Source organism: Castor canadensis, chromosome 11, assembly GCF_047511655.1.
Source record: "Castor canadensis chromosome 11, mCasCan1.hap1v2, whole genome shotgun sequence".
In the NCBI taxonomy this organism is placed as follows: Eukaryota; Metazoa; Chordata; class Mammalia; order Rodentia; family Castoridae; genus Castor; species Castor canadensis.
This window is the reverse complement of record NC_133396.1, coordinates 102,235,153-102,256,320: the sequence shown is the minus strand read 5'-3', so window position 1 is coordinate 102,256,320 and position 21,168 is coordinate 102,235,153. Positions and strand designations below refer to the sequence as shown.

At 36.3% G+C, this 21,168-nt stretch overlaps 1 protein-coding gene and 1 pseudogene across 4 annotated transcripts in view; one reads left to right on the top strand and one right to left on the bottom strand.

Moving 5' to 3' along the window:
* LOC109697955 (olfactory receptor 10C1-like) overlaps positions 1–11,201 on the bottom strand; it is a 56,436-nt pseudogene extending 45,235 nt beyond the window's left edge.
* The window catches only part of Mnda (myeloid cell nuclear differentiation antigen), a 54,742-nt gene that overhangs the window by 25,159 nt on the left and 8,415 nt on the right, over positions 1–21,168 (top strand). For 2 of the 4 annotated variants that reach the window (XM_074047746.1, XM_020181856.2), the window contains exons 1-5: positions 16,019–16,283; positions 17,327–17,460; positions 18,069–18,290; positions 19,015–19,107; positions 20,046–20,210. The exons of 1 other annotated variant lie outside the window; for it this stretch is intronic. In XM_074047746.1, coding sequence (XP_073903847.1) covers positions 16,019–16,283; positions 17,327–17,460; positions 18,069–18,290; positions 19,015–19,107; positions 20,046–20,210 — 879 coding nt within the window. Of the gene's footprint in view, positions 1–16,018; positions 16,284–17,326; positions 17,461–18,068; positions 18,291–19,014; positions 19,108–20,045; positions 20,211–21,168 lie in introns of those variants that run through there. One more of the 4 variants, XM_074047747.1, reaches the window with a different exon arrangement.

Sequence of the window (21,168 nt, the reverse complement as noted above, 5' to 3'; positions counted from 1 at the left end):
ACCACTACAAAAGATTCTCCAAGGAATTCTGAACACAGATAATGAAAGCAAACAAAACCATGAAAGGGCAGGCAATATCAAACCACAGGAGAAGAAAAGGCAAGAAAGTAAAGAGTAACATTGTTTCAGCTACACATAATCAGACTCTTCATCAACAAAGACAACTACATAACAGGGATCACCATGTACTTATCAATAATAACACTGAACGTTAATGGACTAAATTCACCCATTAAAAGGACCTGACTAGCAAACTGGATTAAAAAGGAAGATCCAACAATCTGCTGCCTACTAGAGACCTACCTCATTGACAAAATTAAGCACTGGCTGAGAGTGAAAGGCTGGAAGAAGATTTACTGAGCCAATGGACCCCAAAAACAGGCAGGAGTAGCCATACTTATCTTGGACAAAGTAGACTTCAAATCTACATTGATCAAATGAGATCAAGAAGTACACTCCACACTAATAAAAGGGAAAATACACCAAAAAGAAATAACAATTATCAGCCTATATGCACCCAACATCAATGCACCCAATTTCATCAAACATACTCTGAAGGACCTAAAAACATATATAGACTCCAACACAGTGATAGTGGGAGACCTTAATACTCCCCTATCACCAATAGATAGGTCATCCAAACAAAAAATCAATAAAGAAATTCTGGAACTAAACCACACCATGGATCAAATGGACCTAACTGATGTCTACAGAATATTTCATCCAACAAAGGCAAAATATACATTCTTCTCAGCAGCCCATGGAACTTTCTGCAAAACTGATCATATCTTAAGGCACAAAGCAAGCCTCAGCAAATATAAGAAAATAGAAATAATCCCATGCATTCTATCTGACCATAATGCATTAAAACTAGAAATCAACAACAAACACAGCAGTAAAAAACATGTAAACAATTGGAAGCTGAACAACACATTGCTCAATGACGAATGGGTCAACAATAAAATAAAAGAGGAAATTAAAATGTTCCTGGAAGTTAAAGAAAATGAAAACACGACCTACCAGAACCTATGGGACACAGAAAGGCAGTCCTAAGAGGAAAGTTTATAGCCATGAGGGCATATATTAAAAGGACAGAAAGATCTCAAACCAATGACCTAATACTACAGTTCAAACTCCTAGAAAAACAAGAACAAGCAAATCCCAAAACAAGCAGAAGGAAAGAAATAATTAAAATAAGGGCTGTAATCAATGAAATAGAAACCAAAAACACCATGCAAAGAATCAATGAAACAAAAAGCTGGTTCTTTGAAAAAATAAATAAGATTGACAGACCCCTGGCAAACCTAACTAAAATGAGAGCAGAAAAAACCCAAATCAGTAAAATCAGAAGCACAAAAGGGGAGATAACAACAAACACCACAGAAATCCAGGAAATCATCAGAGACTACTTTGGGAACTTATAATCTAATAAATTTGAAAATCTTGAAGAAATGGACAAATTTCTAGAAACTTACAACCACCCAAAACTGAACCAAGCAGATATTAATCACCTGAATAGACCTATAACACAAAAAGAAATTGAAGCAGCAATCAAGAGTCTCCCAAAAAAGAAAAGTCCATGACCCGATGGATTCACTGCTGAATTCTATCAGATGTTTAAAGAACAACTAATACCAACTCTCTTTAAACTGTTCCACGAAATAGAAAGGAAAGGAACACTGCCTAACTCATTCTATGAAGCCAATGTTACTCTCATCCCAAAGTCAAAGACACATCCAAAAAGGAGAATTATAGGCCAATTTCCTTAATGAATATTGATGCAAAAATCCTTAATAAAATAATGGCTAACTGAATCCAACAACACATGAGAAAGATCATACACTATGACCAAGTTGACTTCATCCCAGGGATGCAGGGATGGTTCAACATATGAAAATCTATAAATGTAATACAGCACATCAATAGAAGCAAAGACAAAAACCACTTGATCATCTCAATAGACACAGAAAAAGCCTTCGACAAGATCCAACACCACTTCATGATAAAAGCTCTAAGAAAACTAGGAATAAAAGGAATGTACCTCAACATTGTAAAGGCTATTTATGACAAATCTACAGCCAACATCATATTTAATGGTGAAAAACTGAAACCATTTCCCCTAAAATCAGGAATGAGACAAGGGTGCCCACTCTCCCCACTCCTATTTAGCATAGTACTAGAATTCCTAGCCAGAGCAATTAGGCAAGAAGAAGAAATAAAAGGAATATAAATAGGAAAAGAAACTGTCAAAATATCCTTATTTGCAGATGATATGATCCTATACCTTACAGACCCAAAAAACTCCACTCAAAAACTCTTAGACACCATAAACGGCTACAGTAAGGTGGCAGGATACAAAATCAACCTACAAAAATAATTAGCTTTTCTATACACCAACAATGAACAAACTGAGAAGGAATATATGGAAACAATTCCATTCACAATAGTCCCCCCAAAAATCAAATACCTAGGAGTAAATTTAACAAAAGATGTGAATGAACTCTACAAAGAGAATTACAAACTCCTAAAGAGAGAGAGAGAGGAAGATTACAGAAGATAGAAAGATCTCCCATGCTCATGGATTGGTAGAATCAACGTAGTAAAAATGGCTACACTACCAAAAGCAATCTACATGTTTAATGCAATTCCCATCAAAATCCCAATGACTTTCAGCACAGAAATAGACAAATCTATTCTAAAATTCATTTGGAAACACAATACACCGCGAATAGCCAAGGGAATACTCAGCAAAAAAAGCAATGCTGGAGGTATCACAATACCCAACTTCAAGCTATATTACAAAGCATTAGCAATTAAAAACAGCATGGTACTGGCATAAAAACAGACATGAAGACCAGTGGAACAGAATAGAAGATCCAGATGTGAATCCACACAGCTATGCTCACCTCATTTTTGACAAAGGTGCCAAAAATATATGATGGAGAAAAGACAGCCTCTTCAACAAATGTTGCTGGGAAAAGTGGTTATCTGCCTGCAAAAAACTGAAACTAGATCCATGTCTATTACCCTGTACTAGTATCAACTCAAAGTGGATTAAGGACCTTAATATCAGATCCCAAACTGCATTTAGTACACAAAAAAACAGGGAGTACTCTGGAAGCAATAGGTATAGGCAAGGACTTTCTCAGGAGAACTCCAGCATTCCAGCAACTAAGAGAAAGGATTGACAAATGGGACTACATGAAATTAAAAAGCTTCTGTGCAACAAAACAAATGGTCTGTAAATTGAAGAGACCACCCACAGAATGGGAGAAAATCTTTACAAGGTATATATCAGACCAGGGACCAAAAACCAGAATATACAGAGAGCTCAAAAAACTAAACTCCCCCAAAATCACTGAACCAACAAACAAGTGGGCAACTGAACTAAACAGAGCTTTTTCAAAGGATAAAGTCCAAATGGCCAAAAAACACATGAAAAAATGCTAACCATCCCATGCCATAAAGGAAATGCAAATCAAATCCACAATAAGATTCCACCTCACTCCTGTTAAAATTGCTATCATCAAGAACACCAATAACAACAAATGTTGGCAAGGATGCAGGGAAAATACACTACTTGAGGGAATATAAACTTGTATACTTCTATGGTAAACAATATGGAGGCTTCTTAAAAAACTAAACACAGATCTGCCATATGATCCATCAATACCACCCTTTGGGATATACCCAGAGGAATGTGACTCAGGTTAATATAAAGGCACCCACACACCCATGTTTATTGCAGCATTATTGACACTACCTAAGCTTTGGAAACAGCCAAGATGCCCCACTATTGATGAATGGATTAAGAAAATGTGGTATTTATATACAATATAATTTTATTCAGCCACAAAGAAGATTGAAATTTTCTCATTCACAAGTAAATGGATGGAACTGGAGAACATCATCTTAAGCAATGTTAGTCAGGCTCAGAAGGCTAAAAATCACGTTCTCCTTCATATGTGGATTACATACCTAAAACAAATGCAGAAATATTATTGGACATGGGTCACATGCTAAGGGTAGACTGCACACAGGAGGAATAGTAAAAGGGAAGGAAACCTAAAACTTGAATGTGGTTGATGTGCTCACAGTAGAGGAGTGAATAAAGTCATCTTAAACTGGTAGAGACCACAATGGGAAGGGGACTAAAAAGTAGTGAATATGTCTGGTAGACATGAACAAATATGGCTTGTAATACATATATGCATGGTAACAACACTAGGAATCTCTCTGAATAGCTATCTTTATCTCAAACTAGCAAAAATGCTATGTTTTTCTTGTTATCTCTTTAACAAAGTCAGAGAACAAGAGTATGGAACCTGAAGTGAGTGTGGGGGGGAGAACTGGCCCAAAAATGTATACATATGTAAACAAATGTAAAAACAATAAAATATTTTTTTATTGTTTTAAAAAAAGAAGGTACAGTTAAGTGTTGGTAATTATGGATGCTTCAACTAAAATCTGCTCTTGCCTCTGCCACTCTGAACAGAAAAGAAAGAAGTCATTGAGCAGCTCACCTTTCACATAAGTTACTTTGACTTCTACTGACCCAAATTTAAGTCTGGTGGACAAGAACGTCCTAATGTTGGAAATTCTTTCAGCCTTGGACACACTATAGAAGACCAAAATAATACAACATTGCCATCATTCTTCATTTTCAATAAGATATTTATAAGAATAAAATAGAAAGCTTTGACAATTGATGGGAAGAACCTCAAAATTACCTCATAACTTCCCTCTTCCTGCTAGGAAAGTAAATGAAGTAGAGAGCTATCACTTCCAAAATAAAACAGCTGGCTCTAATTACCATTTTAAGGGACTCAAGATGGTGCTATTTTTTGTTAGCATTCAAACTAGTTCATTTTCTTTCTCTTTCATAACATGCTACAGTTCAGTCTCTGGAGAGGTTTGCTAATCTGTTTTTCTACTTTTATAAGACAAACTGCTGGATTTCTAAAGATCTTAAAATCTACACTACATGGATGATGTTCCAGTGAATAAGAATTGTAAGGTTTTCTGTAAGGAAAGATTTGGGAACTTAGTTAGTAATCATGAGATCACAGAGACTTCTCTTAACTAACATACTTTCCTTTTCTTCCTCTTTTACATCATTTTCTACAACTCATATCATATGATTCAAACCTAAAAATAGCATCTCATTTCATCAAAAATAACTGTAATTATTACTTAGTCAAATACATATGACTGGAATCCTTCTGCTCTACACATGGGTAGACAAGGAGAAGAATTCCCAGGGCTAGAAATCCCTGACCCTTGATGGTTTTTTGTAATCCTTGGCAAGCAATGGTAGCAAACCACAGTAAACAAAGCAGTACACTCTGCTGATCCAGCTCTTGTACAGGCGTTGGGTTCTGGAACTCTCAGCCTCATAGCAATAAGAGTTATATCTCTTGGGCCTCAGATGTTGAGATCATTATGGTTTTTTGTTTGTTTGTTTGTTTGCTTCTTTTTTATTTCTTTTATTCATATGTGCATACAATGTTTGGGTCATTTCTTCCCCCTTCCCCTACTCCCTCCTTTATCCCAACCCCTTCCTCTTCCCCCTACCCCCTCACTACCAGGCAGAAACTATTTTGCCCTTATCTCTAATTTTATTGAAGAGAGAGTATAAGCAATAATAGGAAGGACCAAGGATTTTTGGTAGTTGAGATAAAGATAGCTATACAGGGAGTTGACTCACATTGCTTTCCTGTCCATATGTGTTACATTCTAAATTAATTCTTCTTGAACTAACCTTTTCTCTAGTTCCTGGTCCCCTTCTCCTATTGGCCTCTGTCACTTTAAAGTTTCTGCATTAGTTCCTTTGCATTGAGGACATCAAATGCTATCTTGGTTTTTTTTTTGGGGGGGGGGTTTCTTGCCTATCCTCATATCTCCCTTGTGTGCTCTCACCTCATCATGTGATCAAAGTCCAATCCTCTTGTTGTGTTTGCCCTTGATCTAAAGTCCGCATATGAGGGAGAACATATGATTTTTGGTTTTCTGGGCCTGGCTAACCTCGCTCAGGATTATGTTCTCCAGTTCCATCCATTTACCTACAAATGATAAGACTTCATTCTTCTTCGTGGCTGAGTAGTATTCCATTGTGTATAAATGCCACATTTTCTTAACCCATTCATCAATAGTGGGGCGTCTTGGCTATTTCCATAACTTGGCTATTGTACAACCACTCTGGAAAAAAATTTGAAGGCATCTTAAAAATCTAAACATAGATCTGCCATATGATCCAGCAATACCACTCTTGCAGATATACCCAAAGGAATGCAACACTGGTTACTCAGAGATCGTTATGTTTGACAGTGGCGGGTGTTATATCTTTCAGACCTATGACGTCAGGATTCTCAGCTCTTAATAGCATCAGGTTTTATAACTCTCTGGAACCCTTCCAGAGACCAGGGCCCACAGTTTCTCTCTTCTCCCTGGCTCTTTATAGCTTTCTGACTTCCTCAAGCTTCAGCTCTTTGCCCTTTCTCACTTTCCTTTCTATTTCTTTGTCTGCTGCTTCCCCATCACTTTTACCCTGACCACTATCACTGCTGCTGCCACTGTTGCTACTATCATCACCAGGAGAGCAGCTGCCTTTGCTGCCACAGCCAGCTTCAATGCTTCCCTGTCACTGCCTCAACTGACATTACCACCACTGCTGTTCTGCTGTTGTTGCCATTGCTACAAACACAGAGACAAGGAATGCCTTGGCCACTAGTGCCAGCTTTGCCCTGTTTCTGTCTCTGCTGCTACTGCTGCTGCTATGGCCACTAATGCTATTAGTGTCTTTTCCTCTCTTTGCATTACCATAATTATTAATTACCACAATTATAATAATTACCATAATTTTTAATTATGAGGATCAAAAGTAGGCAAGAAAAGGTCACTCAAGAGAAGCCTTTTATTGGGCCTAAGTTGGAAATCCAGAGAGCAGGATGGAAGGATGTCTCCCAGCTTACTCATAAGTGAGCCAGTCCACTTACATAGCCAGAAAGGAGGTGTGACAAGGGTATCTACATTAATGACGGCAATCTCTTCATTCAAATGAAGGACTATATGTCTGTGACAATCATGACATAGTCTCTCATTTCATAAGTTATGGCAGGCCTTTATGCAAGTGAAGGACTATGGTTACACCAAGCACAGTTAGAAATCACAAGCTCACAGAGAAGTACAGAGCCCAGTTTGTCTCACATATATTAAGAATTAACCATATTTGAATCTTCTGTTTCTACAGCAGATGATCTTGTTTCTACAAGAGATACTTGGTGAACTTGACATTATTTCTGGAAATATAAAGTTCTCTGCTATTGTTGTTGGTTTTTGTCGTTGTGTTGTTGTTTTGCTTTGTTTCTGTCCTAGGGAAAAGTAAAGATGTGTGCAGCATACATAGCAATGCAGATGAATACAGCTGTAGGTTCTTTATCTTCTGCTCAAGTTTCTTTCACACTTTTTCACTTTGCTTACCACTCTGACAAAGTTTCTTAAATATACCATGGTTTTTCCTATTTAAGCTTTCTACAAACCATGTTTTCTCTACCTAGAAATCTCCTAACTTGGTCAAGCCACTGCTTCCTCTAAATCTTGTACTAGTGTCTTCTCCTCAGAAGTCTTGCTTGTATTTTAGACATTGTTTCAGTCATTTTTGATAAATATAAATAATTAAGATTTCTCATTTCCCCCACTTCTATAAACTTTTAAAATAGAAGCAACCTCTCTGCCTTTTAAACTACTTTATCCAATTGACTAGTTCAATACCTACCTCATACAACACTCTCAATAAATACAATGCACCAATGAAACAATTACTAACAAGTACAAGATAAGAATCCAATGAAGCAGGATGAAGATCATTCAATTCACTGAAGGACCTACTAAACTGAAGTTAAAGGATGTGCAATAGCACACAAAAAGTAGTAGGAAAAGTTGAAGAGTTTGAGGAAATCCAAACAGAAGCAAGACAGTATACCAACACCTGGAGATGATATGAATGAGTTGTAGTTTATAATCAACTGATTTTTATTAGTTCTATTGAATTCTATTGTTCTGAGATATGAACTTGCCAGTCTCTCATTATGTCCCTATATTTCACTGATAGTCTAATAAATAATTGACATATTGATTCTTAGTCTAAAAAGGATAATTTTTTCTTCATGCATAATAAGGGAGAAAGATTTTGATGGGTCAAAGTGACAAAATCACACCAGCTAAGATTTTTTTTTCTTTCTCTCACTCTCTTTCTTACTTTCTTTCCATGCAATTGATACATGATTATTTTAGAAAAAGCAGACAAATCACTGAAACAAAATATAATTAAATTTCAATTACCTGAATTTAAACATCAAGATTATAACAGATTATGTATGGTTAGCCCTCCATACCCACAAGTTCTGCATCTGTGGTTTCAACCAACTGTGGATTGAAAATATTCTTTAAAAAATCATGCCAGAATATATAGACTTTTTGTCTTATAACTATTCCCTAGACTATATGGTAAATAGTTTCACAGTGTTTGCATTATGATAGGTATTATCCATAATCTACAGATGATTTAAAGTATGTGGGAAGATATGCTTAGGCTACATGCACTTTACATTTTAGGCCTCGAGTATCCACAGATTTTGGTATTAATAGATTCTGGTTTTCTAGAACCAATTCTCCAAGGATGTCATTTGATGACTGCATGCCCTTTCAGATTTTCATCTATGTAAGTATGTACATTATTTTCTGCAAATGGTACCTTAAGATGATTACTATTCTCTTCTATTTATTTTTAATATGTTACAATCATCTATCACTTCTATACATAGAAATGGAAATAATTATGCAAGGAGTACAAAATGCTCAAATGCATCAATGCCCTTAAGGGTAATAATTTTTTTTGTATTATGACTTTTCAATATCCCTTTTACAATTGTCTCCGCAGTGGACATACTTGTGTACCCTATTCCATTGTCCTATCATGTCTCTCCACATAGTGTATAACTTTTTTCGTGTTTGTCCCATACCTTTTTGGTCAGGCTGCATTCCATGTTGCTATTGTTATTCCCATGTATATCTCTAGTATTGATTCACTGGTTTTGTAGAAAGTGCTTCCCTGTGTTATAGTAAAATACATTTATGAGAAGTCAATGAACACTGAAGTGCTATGATAAGACTTACACAGTGTTAAAATGAAATATAAGTGAGGATCATCTAATCCAGGCCAAGGAAGTGGCAGATAAATTGAACCTGAAAGTATGTCCAACCACAGATACAACAGAAAGAGAGGGAATGAAAGAGAGAGAGAGAGAGAGAGAGAGAGAGAGAAGAGAGAGAGAGAGATCCAGATCTTGTTATCCACAAATGGTCTGCATGAGTTATATCACTAGTCAGACCATCCTAAGCACTTCTGATCTGAGGTAGCTGACATAGCTAATGTACTTGTTTCTAAGAAGCACATAGCCTACCTTGCTTCTCACACGTCTTCCTATAGATTCTCAACTTTCTCTGCATAACATGTTCTGCAGCAACTTATTTGATTCTAAGATATTGAAGAAAGAAGAGAATGAAGATAAACCAACCTACTCCTAGGTTTCTTGTTAGCATGCAGACTCTAGTTCCCTGACATTTTTAAATGCTACCTACTCAATGTTCAAGGCCATTGCTCTAATGAGAATGTCCTGTGCAATTTAAATTAAGGAACCTGAGGGGGTTTACCAGCACATGCCTTTCTCACTGCTTGTAACACAGCACTATTTGTAGAGAACAGGAATGATGAGTTGGACAGTCAAAATGACACACTATATAGTTGTTGTAGCTGAAAATGCTTGATGTTTATGGTGTGTGGTAATTATCTAGTCTCCATTGTCAATGTTATTCAAGATTTTTTTCTATTTTTGTTTCCATTGGTCATTTAAGTAGTTATAGTATGTTTGAATTTATGATTTCATTATCTACAGAGCAAATAGTATTCTAACAGTTGATACTCTGCACAAATAAAGGATAAGGCTAAAAGGACTGTTCAAGTAGCTTAAAGTAAGTCCTCAAATTTTTGTTCAACTTTCTCTCTTAACACCAGAATTTTAAATCTTGACTTGGCAGCTTAAACTTTAACTAATGAACAAATACCAGAAATCAGAACTATCTTCTTCAGTGCATAATGGGTGAAGTCTTACAGGGCAGGGTATGGAAGTAAATGCCCTTTAACATATATACTGTCTACAGAAAAGGATTTATTTAGCAATCTTGGTATAATCAGTTATGATTATCAATTTTTTTTCCAATATGATCTAATGGCATGATAAGAAAGATTCCTATTCACATATGTGAGATATAATCTTTTTAAGCCCCACTCCAACCTATCAATACTTATCTTATTTTCATTTGAATAATATTTCCAATAAAATTTAGATTGTGACATGTTGTCAGAGTAAGATCTAGATTGGCTGCAGTTTCCTTGAGCCTAAAGTTTAAACATTCACTACTGCCTACTCTGCCTAATTATAGCTATTACAATTGAAATTCTATGAAACTATTTACATACTTATTTCTTTCTCTTCATTCTTGACCCTCATTACAATATAATCAGGATTACCAGATCTTGAAAGACCATCTCATTGAATCCATCTTACCTATAATTTCTTTACTTAATTGGATCTGTCATCATTTATAATGTATGTGTATCAAGATCTTACTAGATTCTATGTCCTTTCCTGCTTGCAAGATATATGTCCATGAAATCATTCCTGACCTGAAAAGGTTTGCTGTTTGTTCTTGGTCCAGGTATAGAGAAAATGCAAAGGATTTGCCAGAGGAGGAAAAATTAATATGAGCATGTCATCCAACTATATTCCACCTTCTTTTCCCTCTCACTTTGTTCACTGCCATAACTCAGGTTTTATTTAAACACCTCATGCTCTTTCCTAGACCAAAGTTTAACATAGGCTAATTCCTTTATTGGGATCACTTTTTCCAGTCTCTTCTCTATCCCAACTCTCTACATGTGCCATCCTAAATGCCTTCCTAAGGCAAGACCTCAAGGACATCAACCTTTCAGAATAGATCAGATCCTGCCATTGTTTGTTCCCACAATTCTCCATTTACATGCTTTCCCAGCCCCCTTACTTTTCTTGGTAGCAGTGATCAACTGGAATGAAGGAGTGATTTTCTTCCTTTCTACACCATTTGCTCAGATTATTGGTACTTTCCTAGAGAAACAGAACACAGAATGTCAAAAGTCAGTTCACACCACCTGCATCAATTCTTCTACATTGTTTTTTGCTCAGCTCATATAACCCTTGTATTCACCTGCACTTGGGACTAAGAAACCTATATCTTCAGTGAGACGGCAAACCAGAAGAATTAAATCAATATTTCTGTAGCTGTTTCTAACACAAGCCCCAAGCTACATTTTGATATAGTGGCAGACCCTTGTACCACCCCATATGTACCTTGGAAGACAGATTTTCTATATATAAAGGTTCTCAAGTTTTTGCTTGAGCTTTGTTTTGTTTGTTTGTTTCAGTAAACCATATTTCTCTCTGTAGTTTATTCAGATATTATTTGAGGGAAGGAACTAACATCCTGCTTTCCATCTTGACATAGGTGGCTATGGATGGAGTCCTTGCCCAATCATTACAACCTCAGATCTGTTTTCTTTCTTCCACTTCAATAACATAAGTGAACATAGCCAGACAACTACGTTTTTCTCATTTATGTTGATCTAGAAGAGATTATGTGAGCCTTTCTAGTTCCTACCTGCTAAAATATGAACCACAATCTTTGCTTCAGCTGTACAAATTACTTTTCTATATCTGAATCCTTCTGGAGCACAGGCATCTCAGCAGGGTCTTAACTTTTGAGGTTTTGTTCTCCTCAAAGCACCATGCAACCATTTCTTTGTGATGTCCAGCTGCCACCTGAGAAGGTAGTCTAACTACTTTCTGTACAATTCACCAAGGGATCAGGAAAGTATTGCTCCACTCATCATGGGTTTTCTAAAATATTTTGTCTATGCAGGGGATTTTTTTATGTATTGAGATTACAAAACAGAAACAGTATTTACAGGAAGCAAACTGTTCAGTTTCTACAGCTGAGGAAATCGAAAGCTATGAACATTGATAGGAGGAGTTCACATGATTTCATCACTCCTGTACCCAGAGAGACAGCAAAGTGTAAGAAGCCTAGCACTGGTCAAGTTGTTAAGTGACTCTAACCAGTGCCATTTTTTCCTGTTATCTTTACAAATACCTATTTTCTTAGCATTTCAGGAGATTACAGCATCCTGCTGTTTATTATCTTCCTAAGCAAACAGACCCAGTCCTGCTTCCTGCATTGCTAAAGATCTGAGGATTGGACACTGCTGAAGAAATTTCCAGAGAGGTGAGTGCTGCCAGTGTTTTTTGTATAGAAGATCTGACACGTATTTGCTGTCCACATGACCACAAGGGAAAATCAGTGTTGGTTCTTCTGGGTGGTGGGTGAGAGGGGAAAGTGGGACTGCTATCAGCTGTATTCAAAATAGCAAAAACTATAGTAGTTTGATTCTGATGCTTCACTTAGGAAGATAACACACATATGCATTCTTCCACCACTGAAACCTGAGGAAAGAAAAATGCATTTTGACTACTGGGAGTTATAAAATAATTTCTCTGAGTATGAATTTGCATAAGTGGATATTTAGAGGAACACTTTGATTGTCTTGACTGGAGAGAGTTTAGGAAATTGGTGACTGTAGTAAGGGGTTTCAGAAAAAGACAAGACAGTGACTTTAAAATCATGAAATAATATTAAGTAAAGATATACCTACATCTGGACATAAGGTTGTATATCATCCCAATTTTATAAAACATAAAAATAAGTGCACATGCATAGTACAAAATTCCTCAGATTCACAAAGTTATTTAAATACATTTTGTCTTAATATTTTCATAAACATATCAAAGGTTTTTTTAGCTCCATACTTTGTCAGGTGATAGAGGCAGTATTTTAGTCACTGTGGGATAGTGACTGACAAACTGAGTTAGTTTTTTGTTTTTTTTTTTTTTTATCTAATGGTAAAGTATAGAGGAGAGGCAGGAGAGCCAACTAGAAATGTATTTCTGTTGCCTACATTTAGAATATTTTAAAGACTCTCTATACTGCCTGGTACAGTATTTCATGTGTATTTGAGTAGAATTTAAGATTTTAAGTGTTGATTTAAGAATATTATTTATATTATATAAATCTTGTTAAATTTATCAAGTGTACTGCTCCAATTTTCTACTTCTTTACAGATTTTTTAATCTTGAGAGAGATACTGCCATACCTACCATAAAGTTGTGATTTTTCTTTGTTATTCTTTCAAATTCAATGTACACACATGTAATGTGTATTTTGTGTGTTAGTGTGTGTAGATGTGTGCATGCAGGAAAAATATACTCTATGATAATATTTACAGTAACCTGAAGGAACATAAAGTGATAACATAATACATTTTATTATTATTAGATGAATCTGTAACTAAACATATTATGTCTTTCCAAGAATTGAATCTTTTATCATTTTGTATTATCTGATAAGACTTTTATCTTAAGGTCTATTTAAAGCTACACTAATATAAATAAACTGGCTTTTCACTAGTTACTCTTTGTAAGATAATTTTTCCACACTTAAGGAATGTTTGTTAACAACATGTAGGTAGTGTTCAAAAACAATCTGGCAAAAGTTGTCACTTAAGTGGCTAGGCCTTTTATGTATATGCTGATAATTAAAATATTTGGTCTTGTATCTGTTCTCTTCACTTCAATTTATGACCTTCTATATTCTCCTCTTTGTCTTTCTTTTTTAAACTTATATCCATAGTTTACATTTTTACAACTTTAAGACAAATACATTAGTGAACTGTTACATTCTTTTTCCTCCATCATCCACCACTTTGACATACTTCCTATTTGTTTTCTCTCTGAACAGGGCTTTATTTTAAGGCATAGACATGCCCAGTAAAGTTTGTTTTACACTCTATTTACCTTTTGGTCTGCAGTACTTTTCAACTTTACTTAGTGTTTTCTTATTGAAAGTTATTTCTAATAGATGTTTCTGTGTGAGTCTTTGTATTTTTATATTATTTAGGACCTGAGGATCAGAGAATAGTTTTTGAGACTTTCCTATTTAAATGTTTTTATCTAACTTAAAATGCTAGTTTCAAAATTATTTTTTCACTCAAGATAGCTTGAGAGCAGCTCTCTGTACCTGCAAAGTGAAATATGTTGGAAACCCAAGATTTGTTGTCTGCAGAAAGCTATTTAATGCACACATTCTAAATACTGTTTATTGTTCAAAACTCCACTTGGGCATGGGTCATTACTCCAAAATCAAAACATAATATTTCAACAATAAAACATAAGAATGTTACCATTTAAGTAGAATGAAGAGAGATTATACAGCCTCCTGTCATCTCACAAATGGTTATATTTTGGAATATGAAATATGTTGTCAAAACAAATCAAATCTTTCTATTTAAAATTTTTTTGTTTTTTAACACAGATGTCACTCGGGAACAGTATTACATATAAATTATTCCATTGTCTGTGCTACAGGCAGTTTTACTGTTGAGAATCAGTTTCAATCTGATTCCCTTTTTTAAAAAAATCTGATTATTGAATCTTTATAGATGATCTAATCTTTATCTTTGGAGACTTAAAGAATAATCATTTTAAAAAAATTCTTCATTTTCACTGTCATGTGTCCTTGGGTGTATTTCCCCTTCATTCTATGGGCCATTTTAACCTAATGGTACTTGTGTTTTCTCAAAAAAGAAACAATTGACAGCCTGGAAATTTGAACATTCTAATTATACAAAAGCTATACAAAGACATGATTCTTAAACTAAAAGGACTTGTGAATTTAACCTGAAAATTGGCCTCCAATACCATACACTGAGACTCATCAAGGACATGCACAGGGTGCTAAGCAGTACAGAGGCATGACACTTGGACCACTCAAGAGCTTTGGCAGCTTTCAGAAGACAAGCTTCAGTTGAGTCTTAAAGGTTGTAATGAGAGATAGTCAGAAAAAGAAATGTGGGAATGACTTTCTAGGCAATTAAAAAGGAATTAGTAAAGTTGTAAGGGATGAAAAATCAAGGTATATTGTATATTTCTGAAGCATACAATGTAAGGGATACAAAAGTAGCAAGTAAAAAAAGATGCACATTATTCAAGCCCTTTCAAGATATTTTTAGGAGCAAGACATTTTTCAGGAAATTAGGGAACCATGGAAGGATTTCAGAAGGATTGAACTGTCACCTATAGAGAGAAAACTGGCTCTATAACCAAAATTTTTTTTTAAAAACTCATTAAGGAAATCGAGCCTGAAAGGAAAAAAGCCAAGCAACTAATGAAATAATTTCAGCCAATGAATGCAAAAGTCCTCTTACAGAAAGCATGCATATGTTCAGCAAAGTAACAGTAATAGGGACACTCAGGACATAGAGAACATGGTCCAACTCCAAAGGAGACAAGTTGGTAATGAGAACTGTTTAGGGAAGAGCCAAGTAGACAAGAGTCAATACCCCAGGATGGATCTTTGTGCTGTGGCAGCCATTCATGTATAAGATAGGGACTGCAACCCATTTGCAGATTGGCCATTTTAGTCTTAATGGTTGCAGGAAGAATCAGGAACCAACAGGCAGATATCCATGGACAGGCTCTAGCACTAACAAAGGATGGGGAGAGCAGCCAAAGCTTAGACACTATACATCCTGTACTCTAAACACTGCAATAGTTGCCTATTTCCAGACCATCTTCCACCACACCCATCACTGACTCAATTCAACTGTTATCATTAGTTGGGAATAATTTCCTAGAAATATTTAATCTCTCTACCCATTTTCCACAGTGACACATCTAGTAATTATATTCCTCTTTCTTAACACTTTGACCTGGATCCTTCACTCACATAGGTAAATCCATTTTTGAAATTGTCTGCCTACATGTGTAACACTGTATGTTATTTTTCTCTTGTAGACTCAACTATAATTTGAAAGATGGTGAATGAATACAAGAAAATTGTTCTGCTGACAGGATTATACCATATCAATGATTATCAGTTTAGAATAATTAAGTCTTTATTGGCCCATGAACTAAAACTGACTAAGAAAATGCAAGATGATTATGACAAAATTAAAATTGCTGACCTGATGGAAGACAAGTTCCGAAGTGATGCTGGGGTAGACAAACTGGTAGGGCTGTTCAAAAGTATACCAGAACTTGAAGACCTTTCTGAAACTCTTAAAAAAGAGAAGTTAAAAGGTAATAGGAAAGTACCCTTGACTCCCACCCTTTCTACACCCTCCCCAACCTTGATCAACACCCCGATTTGGTCATAGTTGATACATCCCTTTCTTAAGGTATTCTTCAGTAGCCATAGCATTGGTGGAACTTCTGATGCCAAAAAGTTGACAACTTAGAGAACTCCTTTCCTAGAAAGAGTTCCAATGTATTTGGGGATGTTTGTCTTTTGGGAGTGGAGGTAAAGAAGGAAATCAGAAGTTGTTAAGAAAGATTAGGGCTTCCTAGCTTCCACTGGAAAGATTAGAACATGACAAAGTAAAATTAGAAAAAAAAAGTGTGCATTTTAAAAAATATTTAAATCAAGTAATATTACTGGTCTCTTAGGATACTTACTGGTCTTCTTAGGATACTTACTCTGTCATTAATATCTTCTCTGGCAACAAATATGAGGCAATATTTCAGTAAAAACCTGCTTCTCAGAGAAGTGAAGAACGCCCTTCCTATAAAATCACTGTGTTTAAAAAGCATATGTAAACACTGCCTGTGATGGTACCCATCTGTAATCCCAGCATATGAGAGACAGAAGCAGGAGGATAGTGAATTCCAAGCTACCCAGGGCTACCAAGAGGGATCCTGTTTCAATACTTCTTCCCCACACCCCCCCAAAAAAAGTTAAGAAATCAAAGTCCCACATCACCACTTTTTCACATCACAAATCAGGTCATAATTTCTTTCTCTGTTTTTTGTAATTTGGAGAGATTTTCTAAAGAAGAGGACCTTTCATTAGCATCATGTAAACTTTAGATTCCTAAAAGGAGAATATAAAGTATTCTTTATATTCTCTGAGTTGCCCTGAAGTCCTGGGAATGGGAAGGCTGAGCCTGTTGCACATGGGAACCACAAGCCTGTGCCTGACCTGTGGTTAGGCCATGCTAATACAGTAGAGGCAGAAAAGCACACTTAGACCCACAAGCAGGAGCTGAGAGGAAATAGCACCAAAACCACTTCAGGTGTTTTGGACCAGCTCTCTGGGATTTATTGTGTTTTCTTTATTGCATCAGTTAAAAGGAAATTCAAACGGAGAGGAACACGTTCAATGCAAAAAAAGGATGATGAGCCCAGTACTGCTAAATCTACATCCACCACAAAAGAAGATTTACAACCAAAGTCCATCACAAATACACCTTTATCAAAGGTAGGCTCCCACTGAAAAAGCCGCTACTATGGTTCTTCTCTTTATTAGCTTTTTTTGCAAATACTTAGTTCTTTATCTTTATCTAGTTCAAGGACTTAGTGAAAATGAGGTTCAGAGTTACAGAATTCATAATTACTGGTAACCCACTTTGTTTCAGCACTACTGTGCACTTTGGCTTATATAATTCCTTATGATGAAAATATAAAGTCATTGCTCCTTTCTTAGACATGCTAAAATAGCAATCGGTTTCAGAAAATGGCTTGCCAAAGCCTATTAAAAGAGACTAAATCCAAACTTAGATCTTGAAATCCAGGTTCACTGCTCCCTCATCACCACAGAGATGGGTAAAGAAGTGGTGTGTAAAATGTTTCTCCTCGTTTTTATAAAGCAATCATGTATGTCTGCTTTTTATCTTCTGGCCATCTTTTCAGTGTATGGACTATAACTGCCTGGAGTTTCCAAGGACATAAATATAACTAGTATCCAGCAATCAGTATTAAAAATATTGGGCTTCATTTAATATTAAAAACCATTAGTAAGGGCGGGGGGTATAGCTAAGTAGTAAAGAATGTGCTTAGCATGCATAAGATCATGGGTTCAATTCACAGCACCAGAAAAGAAAACTCACCATTACCAAGAAAGAAAAGAAAAAAATATTTCAGAAAAGCAAAGACAAAACTAAGAAAACTAAAGACTCCAAAAGAAAACAGCTTACCCAGGAGCCGAGTCAGCGTCCAGAACCTTCAGCATCAGGCAGGCAGCAAATGCAAGTCTTTCCCCAGACTCCTCATGTGCCTCCAGCAGTACCATCCACCAGTTCCTCAATCAAGGTACTTGTTCCTCCCCACAAGATATTACAATGATCACCATAACCTTGAAAGAGTTTCTCACTAATCCCCTACTACATGTAATTTCTTTATATAATTAAATCACTAATTAACTTGTCAAATGCATATATCAAGACCTATGTGTAAGTCTTTTTCTATTTACAATGCACGCATTTATGAAATAATTTTTGATCTTAACCAGGTTACTTTCTTGTGTTGGTCCAAGAGAAGAGAGGTGAGGGGATGTCCAGACAACTAGAGATGAATATAAGAACATGTTCATCCCCTACACTCCAATTTATTCTCTGCCTTTTTACTTTTGCTTACTGGCCAAACTTCTGAGTTTATGTTCAGCCTCCTGTGTTCCTTCCACCTCAGATGTTTTGACATATGCTATATTCCAGGTTTAGGAAGTCATTATTTCCGTCTCTTCCCTAATCAAATACATTCAGTCTTCAACTGCCAGTCTGATCCTTTCCTCGGACATGTCCTCACTGATATCTCCACCTCCAAAAGAGAGATATGGGCCCTTTACTGTTTCATTATAGCATTTATTATACCTTAATAAGTGGATGTCTTTCTTCACCACTAGACAAAATGCTCAGGTTATAGGTGTGCTGTCCCAGGGGAAGAAAAGACAAAGGTAAGAAGAGTGAATTCACACCCCTATTCTCCAACTCCTGTTGTAATGTGCGTTATGTTTCCCCCTTTTTTTCTGCCCTGATAGGATTCCTGTGGTTTCTTGCAACCTGGGCCTATGATGTATATATTTGGGGTGAATAAGCAAGAGAAAGACTTCCCAGACCTACAGGAGGGGAAGGTAAGAGCAGAAGTTAAATCTATTTTCAACTCTAGACTCAAACTGAACTTTGACCCAGACTACATTCTCATTACCAACATACCAACGGAAGATGGAGCGCCTGTATAAAGGAATTACCAATATTTGTTTTACTTTTTTGTTGTATTATGGCTGTTACTTCTAATAATCCATATTTCCTCCAATAATCTCCCCCAAAAGGTCAAAGAAATGGTTTTGGCTTATTTTTATATTTTGGGAATTTTATTTTGTTTTGTTTTGTTTGGGGATTTGCTTGTTTAATTGGCAGTACTGAGGATTGAACTCAGAGTCTCATGCTTGCTAGGCAAAGGCTCTACCTCTTGAGCCATGCCTTCACCTCCTTTGCTTTAGTTTGTTTTTGACAGGATCTTGGGCTTTTGCCTCAGACTGCAATCCTTCTACTTCTGCCTCCCAAGAGAGTATCTGGGATTACAAGTGTGCACCACTATGCCTGGTCCCTTTTTGTTTGTTCATTTATTTGTTTAGAAATCAGGTGTCAGGAACCAATTTGTATATTTTCTTAATAATAATTAATAAACCAACTCTATAACTGCTGCTAACATTTCTGAGATTTGCTCCCTTATATTCTGGAATTCTATTTATTAAAGAGTAACCCTAAAAGTTGTTCTTGACCAGGTAGTCTTAAGTAACTCTGCAATAGATGTCAAACCCAGATTCTATCCCAAGACAGTGAAATTTCATCCGGCCTTTTAATATTTGCACAATGAGGCTTGTCATCCTGATGGCAATAGGAGGAGAGCAGATGATAAAAGTCTCTGAACATGTGCTATCGTTCCAGAGAAAATTGGAAAGTAAAGATCCTGCATGAAAATAAATAAAGCACAAAGATGTTGTATTCTGTGTAATTCTGAAAATCATTATCTAGAAGTAAGGGGAAAAAATCCTCTATTTTCCTTCAGGAAATGAAAAATTCAACCACCAAAACTAAAGACTCAAGAAACCTGCTACTCAAGAGCGAGAGCTGGGTTCCAGAAACTTCAGCTACCAGCACAGGCCTAGCTCAGAGCCATCCTCAGACCCCTCCCAGGCCTCCACCATCCCCTTTGAGCAAGTCCTCAGTCAAGGTACCAGCTCCCTATTCCCATTCCTTGTTCTTTCTTAACATAATTATAGTGATCATAATCTTAAAGGAGCAACTCATCTAACTCCCACTAATTTAACAATTCATTTGTCAGAAGTAAAATTTGAAACCATGCTAAGCTTTAACTATTTTGCAATATGAGTGTGTTCATCCCCTAAATTTCTTCTTTCCCCTTTGTTCACTGACAATATTATAGAGTTCACTTTCAATATTTCATGCTGTTTTTTCAGGCCAGAATTTGTGACACATGCTCTTTTTTGTTTGAAATAATTTCTCCTGGTTCACCATTTGTTTAAATATACTCATCCTACAGGTGTAAGCTGAAATCTCTCCCTCAACAATCCTTATTATGCTACCTTCCCAAAGTGCATAAGATGTTCCCATTTCTTGCTTTCTTGGGCCCTTGCATGTTTCCTTTTTAGTACTTACAGTTGTATTTTATACCTATATTACATTAACTACAACTATAATACATAAGAGTCTTTCCCCCTGACTAGTCAGCGAGCTCAGATATATGTATCCTGTACCAAGGGAACAGAAGACAGAGGAAGAAAAGTGAGGGCACACCATAGGTATCAACTCCTATTTAAACCTGTCCTTTCTTCAGTCTGGACATGTCCCTCAACAGGGAAGATAACAACTATCTTCATCAGACCAATGGAATGTCAGCCTTTTGAGTTTATTATTTTTTTCAGAATGTTTATAATCCTGCATGGGGCTAGAGTTGGAGAGGTATTAGTGGGTATATGAATATGCACTATTACTCTTTTTAAAAATTGGCAGAGTAAAGATCCTGTGGTAGGGGCAGAGGGAGAGAAAAGAGAGAGAGAGACAGACAGACAGACAGACAGAGAGAAGTGATTCATCTGATATTGAAAAGCTTTATGCAGGGAAAGGGGGGAGGAATATTTTACTTCAGGAAAAGAAAGACATCATCATCA